Source organism: Oncorhynchus mykiss, chromosome 28, assembly GCF_013265735.2.
Source record: "Oncorhynchus mykiss isolate Arlee chromosome 28, USDA_OmykA_1.1, whole genome shotgun sequence".
Lineage (NCBI taxonomy): Eukaryota > Metazoa > Chordata > Actinopteri > Salmoniformes > Salmonidae > Oncorhynchus > Oncorhynchus mykiss.
Genome location: NC_048592.1, coordinates 2,622,501 through 2,629,864, shown reverse-complemented (window position 1 = coordinate 2,629,864; position 7,364 = coordinate 2,622,501). Strand labels below are relative to the sequence as shown.

Sequence of the window (7,364 nt, the reverse complement as noted above, 5' to 3'; positions counted from 1 at the left end):
CACCCACTGGGGAGCCAGTCCCAGCCAATCAGAATGAGTTTTCCCCCAGAAAAGGGCTTTATTACTGCTTTGCTTTATCTTGGCCAGGTCGCAATTGTAAATGAGAACTTGTTCTCAACTTGCCTACCTGGTTAAATAAAGGTGAAATAAAATTAAAAAAATTACAGACATAAATACTCCTCAGTTTCATCAGCTGTCTGCGTGACTGGTCTCTGTGGTTGTAAGGCCAGTTGGAAGTACTGCCAAATTCTCTAAAATGACTTTGGAGGCGGTTTATGGTAGAGAAATGAACATTGAATTCTCTGGCATCAGCTCTGGTGGACAATCATGCAGTCAGCATGCCAATTGCACGCTCAATCAAAACTTGAGACATCAGTAGCATTATGTTGTGTGACAAAACTGCACATTTTAGATGACCATTTATTGTCATGCTGTTTAATCAGCTTATTGATATGCCACACCTGTCAGGTGGATAGATTTCCTTGGCAAAGAAGAAATGCTCACTAACAGGAATGTAAACAAATTTGTGCACAAAATTTGAGAGAAATATGCTTTTTGTGCGTATGAAACATTTCTGGAATCTTTTATTTCAGCTAATGAAACAAGGGACCAACACTTTACATGTTGCGTTTATATTTTGTTCATTATAAGTTGTGGCATATGTTTATTATAAGCATATTTTCTCTTTCAAATTCATGACTGAAATTTACTTTCCACAAACATGACCATGAACGAGGGCTATACTCTAGGAAACAAAGGAACAGAAAACGAATCTCCTCGGAAAGGTGTCTTGTCATCTCTTTAAAGGCCCAGTGCAGTCAAATACGTGATTTTCCTATGTTGTATATATATTTCCACACTATGAGGTTGGAATAATAATAATGAAAATTATGATAATGCCCTTTTAGAGTGAGAGATGCTTCAAAAGACAGCCTGAAATTTTAACTTGTTTTGGTGGTATGGAGTTTTGGCAGGATGTAGTTTTGGCCTACTTGGTGAATTTGGCCTACTAGGCAGTAAATTAGTTAATAGACCAATAAGAGAGTTCCAAACCTCTCTGACAATACCAGCTATATTTCAGTTTTCCCCTCCCCACTCAGACCACACACAGACAGTCCTAGTAAAATTATTGCTTGAGAAAATGCTCTTTTTGACCATTTTAATGGAAAACAATCATAGCAAGGTCCTTAATGGTGACCCAGAAATGATTTGATATTCAGATAAAAACAGCTGCATTGGACCTTTACAGTAATGTGTTATAGACAAAGTTAACATGCAAACAGGAAGACCACAGATGAGTTGCGTGAGCAAATCAGTTTTTTTTTTATTCAATTTTTTTTTATATATATAATTCAGAACAGCAAGAGTCAATTATGGCAACAATAAAATGTGCATAAAACAAATCTGAAGACAAGAAGTAGTACATTATTCTGTAGCAACTATAAGCAAAAAAAAAGTAAGTGTTCACACATACTAAACAGTCAAGCATGTATGCCCCCGGCAGGGAAGAAAGACCTTGGTTTAAGCTGAGAGACAGTGAAATCTGCCCACGCAGCTCTGGTTGGTTTGGAGAAAGGGACACTTTGGTTCCATAGCACTTATACAGCGACCTCAAGTCAGAAATAGGATGACCTTGACTGAAGACGGTTACATTCATTTGAAAGAGTATTTACCTATACATTTGGTATGGTGGGGAGCCTTCACCTGCTGAGTGCACAGTTGGCTGGTAGCATTAGCTGTGCCCTGTGAGTCCATGTTGACTTGAGTGATCTTACGGTGATTAGAGAATATTTCTGGGGTGGTTTTGTGTTAACGTTACATTTTATTCTTGAGAACTCATGTAGTTTCTTGGTAAAAAATGTATATCACAAGTGCAAGTGTTCGATTACTTGTCTAAAGTCTTATTTCCCCCTTCTCCCCAAACATATTTTTCTAAATTGAAAATATAAACCTTCCATATCTACTTATATAGATTGTTTACATTTGTGTTCTTTTTACATGCAATGAAACAAAAATTTGAAATGGTTTTGTTTATATATTTTTTTAGTTATTGTACCGTAGGGCTAGGCATGAATGGCCTGTTCCAAGATTTGAAAAATGGACAATATATGATATTTATTGTATATCATATACTACAAGGGGAGTGAGTGGGAGTGAATGTGGGGGTTATGACCCTTGAGGATTTCCTGGCAAACTACTAGCCACTGACAAAAGCTTAAAAACGCATAGCTTTTTCTGAATGCATTGGCCTAGAAACTGACACCATTTTCTTTCTTTTTGCAAGCAAATTTGTTTAGCTGGTCTATCCATTTAGATTTTTTTATTTAAATTAACCTAAAAAAGTACTTATCATTATAGAATTTTTTATTCAAAATAATACCTCAATATGATAAATGTTTTTTTTTCTCTCTGTTCATTGACTATGTACAGAAGTGCAAAAAGTCAACCTTCGTCCCTTAGGTTAGAGTTCGTTCATCTGCAGCATTACCGACCTTCCCGATTCAGCAAAGTCCACTACCTCACCTCTACTCTCACTATTCACCAAACTCCAGAGACCCATCTATCTCACTGTTCATTTTGCGCTGACATTCAGGGCAATCTTAAGAAATATTAAAACAATATATATATAGTTTTTAATGGATACAGTAGAAAATAATTTTTTGTTCCTTCTCTAAACATGGACAATCTAAATTTCGACACAATATACACTACAGGTCAAACGTTTTGGAACACCTACTCATTCAAGTGTTTATTTTTTATTTTTTTTAAACTATTTTCTACACTGTAGAATAATAGTGAAGACATCAAACTATGAAATGACACATATGGAATCATGTAGTAACCAAAAAAGTGTTCAACAAATCAAAATATATTTTGTATTTGAGATTCTTCAAATAGCCACGCTTTGCCTTGATGACAGCTTTGCAGACTCTTGGCATTCTCTCAACCAGCTTCACCTGGAATGCTTTTCCAACAGTCTTGAAGGAGTTCCCCACATATGCTGAGCACAATGTAGAAAATAATTAAAAGAAAAACCCTTGAATGAGTAGGTGTTCTAAAACATTTTACCGATAGTGTGTTTTCAAACAAGATCTCGACTTGTAGCTAAAACATTAGTTTTCAGCCAGAGTAGATGCCTCGGCAACACACCAACTGATGCCGTTCATTGTATCAATATCAAAAGGTCGTTGATCAACATTTTTGATCAACTTCTTCAGACGTCCAGCTACAAGAATGATGTGAATACTTATTCTGACTCCACATATTATTATTAATCATTAGTATGGTTTGAAAATCCAAAACTCTAAATTTACAACGGCTATATAATAATGTTGTCAAGTAGAATATAATAAGGCAGAAATCTACAAACTAAATATTCAAATAGATTAAAATCCTTAAGTAATACATAACACATGAGTTCAATGAAATTTAAGAGTAAATTGTTACTTGAGAAAAAAACTAAACCAAAACATTATAAGGTGTATGTATGTGTACGGACTATAATATATAATTGGTGTTCATTGCCTGTATGGTGATTGAAAGTACATTTGATTGGGATGGAACCCAGTCCTGTAATCTAAGGCTTCAATAGAAGTACAATACAATCAGTAAAGAGATCTTACACCTCAGTCAAAACAACAAAACGAAATCACAGAACATAATGGCGTGTGAAAACAAGGGTTTTGAAATGAAATCTCTGTTCCCCCAATTCTGTGTTGAACCTTCCTTGAATTTGGCCATATACTCCGGTAACCCTTCGTGCATGAGCAGAACTGTGCTTCGGTATCCTGAATCAGTTCAATTCTGATCAAAAAAGTGAGATACTTTTTTCTTCTGTTTGATAAATTCACATGAAATGAGTTATTTGTTGTATTACCTCAATTGAAGTAAAATGTGTCTATTGAGAGGTAATAGTTCTGGGGGAGCACAAAAACACTCAACCAAGTGTATATCTTCTTATGACCTAATCAAACGTATCTTTTTTCAACGACACAAGGTTTGACAGTGCTTCTTTCTAGACACACTTTTAGAGTCCCTCCACCTATAATGAAAAAATAAACTCAAAAACTACATTTTGATATAATATCAAAATATCGTTTTTGAGTGGATTTTTCCTTTAAGGTTGGGGACAAGGAAATGAGACCTCATGGAGAGCTAGTACGCCCCATATCACTTCAACAGGCATTAGAGTCTACTGACTTACAACTCTCCCAGTCACTATGAGCTCTGAGTCATAGATCACCCCATCTGATAAATACAACAATAAAGCAAAAACAGAAAGGCAAAACAAAACAAATTGATAAAAGGCACCTCTATTTTTTTTTCATTGCAAGAGAGATCAAAGGCTGGAGAGGAACCCTAATATCAACCAAAAATCAAATGGCACAATATATATATATAAAGAAAATACACAATGGAGAAATGATGTAAAAAACTAAACTCGAGCCATAAAAACACATATCTTAGGTAAACAGAATAACACTGCTGAAATAACACTCTGGTTTGGGATGTATGGCCTCTATGGCACACATTAGGTGGTTAAAGCTAGCATGACTGTGCTTTCAAAGGTACACAGGTGTGTTTCTTACCCAGAACATTCATATGTCCCTGACCCTCATTTTATCATCTAGCTTCACTAGAAGCCTTTTTAAAAACAGAAAACTGTACATGCTAAAATGTGTTGTGCCTTTCTGATTTATATTCAAATTCAAGGTGCACATTTGCAATGTTTTTTTTTTGTAAACTATGAAAACAAATGTATTAATTTAAAAACAAAACAAATTAAAAATGTTGTCTTGGTCTACCGACGTACCAACACAGTATTCTGTACGTTAGACGCCACAACATCTCGCTCTCAGCCTCATGTGTGTGCAAAAAAATGTAAGAAAGAAATGTGTTTGAACACACAGGTGTTTTGTGAATGTACTCAGTGTCTGTCTGTCAGCATGGATAGACAGACACTCCTCTTCTCAGCTGGGTGATGCCTTGGAGGACAAGGAGGTGTGTGTGTGTGTGTATGTATGTGTGTCATGGCATCGACTGGGCACACCGATGTTGGCATGTGTGACAAGAACAGCATTACGGAGCGACTGAGAGATGACGACCGATTCTCCTCCTGTCCATTGCTTGACATTCTGAACATTATAGACATAAAGGCTGAACTCTTTAGGCTTGTACAGTGCCAACACACAGTCATTTGATCTGCAAAACAAGAGACAAGGAATGACATTTTGTTTTTTAAGTTAGTAAAGTTATTTTCATTATGTAGCTCGTCTTCCAAGATCTGGATCTTATTTTTGTTCGCTGAGAGGTTGCTTAAATCGGCAATCTGCAGTTTAATCAATAACCTGGCGGCCACCCTGACACTGCTTTGGTAAAAGCTGAAAGATGGGTCTGGAGAAATAGAACCAATCTCAAATGTATAGACAGAGCACTGGATGTAAGGACTGACAATCCATCATATCAAAATTGTTTATGTTATTACCATCAAGGACCACTTTGGAAACAAGTGTTTAAATATATACTTTCAAGTGCTATCGTCTGGAAATACAGTGTACATATTGCTGTGTAATGTTTTTACCCAAACAAATCAAAATTCAATGTTTTCATTTGCATTGTTTACCAATATTGGATGAAAACACGCTTATAATTTGGATTCTGATGGGGTACAAGAGTTAAACTAAGCTCATGAGGCATCTATAAGTAATATTCTTCAAGAATCAATGGGTATATATTAATTTCAATGTCCAAAAATGTATGATTGCCGATTGCCCCTTTAAATGTATAAAAATAAAACAAACACACTAGCTGCACAGTTAAACATACTGTAGCGAAACCGAGATGAATAGAAACTCACTGTTCTTGACTCGAACTACATTTGAGTCAGATACTTGTGACTACTCAGATGATCGGCAGAAATGATTGGAATCTGGGGGTGGGGACAGAGTAGAGAAATCAAACACAGCAAACATCTTACGCATCAGACATCCACTAGCCCCACTACCACACATCAGCAGATTTAACCACATTTCTGAGTTCATTACCGAAAAGGAGATGAAGATAAGACAAAATGTGGTTACAACGTTGCATAGATAAAAGAAAGCATTTTATAGGATCACTGAAACCTGCTAATCAACGGCCAAGCATCATTTTTGGAATGTTTGGCAAGGGGAGGGTGGAGGAAGGGGGTGGAAGGAAGTAAAGAAAATGTCAGTCGCTAGTGAGGTGTCTCCTCGTCCAAACTTAAGTCCTACAGCTTGTTGACCTGCACCCGGGGTTGGAACCAAAATTATTTTCCAATAATTATGTATTGTTTTTCTTTCCGTCCCACTGTTCCAACCTGCAAAATAAAGTTCTGAACTGGTTCGGACCAAAAAAAAACATTGGTTTATATCGTTCCATTTTAAACCTCTTAAATTTTTTTTTTTTTTTTTACATTAGCTCGACATTAAATTACTTCACAAATCAGTGAGGATAGAGCAGTATGGAGAAGGCAAGCTGTAGTTGTTTAAATCCGCGATGGACAGACAAGTGTAGGGCGCGAGAAGCGACTTCAAGGGTGGGTGGGGGGAGAGCGAGACAGGGTGAAGGAGGAGGCTTGGTTTGAAGCTCTGGGCATATTGTTATGACATGCATTATCTCAATTAGGCCCACAGAACTATACCTACGGAAGAACGGCTTCTATGGAAAATCTTTGAATGTCTATTGAACTTCCGAGAGTTAACATTGGACCAGCGCTAGCAGGCTATCTAGCTAACAAGCTTGTGCGTGCAGAGTGGCACCATAATTAAAAACAATAGTTAATCAATCCAATGTGAAATGTAAAAGCTATAGTATTGAAAAAGTGAATACATTTTTCCCTAATTAAACATTTCTCCCTAATTTCTGAATCACGCTTGTAACGTCAGTAGGTTACAGTAGCCTAAGCTTCGGAGGGGGAGGGGCAGGTTGCCTACATGCTCACACTGGCAAATATTTTCAGCTGTCAGGCAGACACTGGAATAAGTTCCTGGGTGACAGAGGGAGGGCTTTGCATAGCTGCCTTGTAGTATTTTTTGGGGGGACTGAAACGTAACATAATAGTATTAACCGGTTCCCATGCTTTTAAAATAACGGTTCTGAACTGGAACAGTATAGATCACTTTCCTTCCTGGTTCTGATTCTGTCTCCCCGGAAATGTTTTTGTGGGGTGTTCAGTTCTGTTCCCTGAAGTGCAGTTAGTTAAGCATACATTTTTTCCCTTGGGATAATCAAGTTTCAACTAAAGTCTTTAACTTTAAGGGTTGTTGCACTCCCATTACATTATACGTAAAATATGTTAATATTTCACTATGTACATGCATTCTTTCCCTTCTCCTATTTGA

At 36.9% G+C, this 7,364-nt stretch overlaps 1 protein-coding gene across 19 annotated transcripts in view; it reads right to left on the bottom strand.

Annotated features, from left to right (window-relative positions):
- Positions 1–1,299: 1,299 nt before the first annotated feature.
- LOC110508342 (muscleblind-like protein 1) overlaps positions 1,300–7,364 on the bottom strand; it is a 105,732-nt gene continuing 99,667 nt past the window's right edge. For all 19 annotated transcript variants that reach the window (XM_036967000.1, XM_036966999.1, XM_036967001.1 and 16 more), the window contains 2 exons: positions 5,858–5,929; positions 1,300–5,202 (listed from right to left, as the gene is read on the bottom strand). In XM_036967000.1, coding sequence (XP_036822895.1) covers positions 5,873–5,929 — 57 coding nt within the window. In that variant the 3' untranslated portion in view covers positions 1,300–5,202; positions 5,858–5,872. The remainder of the gene's footprint in view (positions 5,203–5,857; positions 5,930–7,364) is intronic.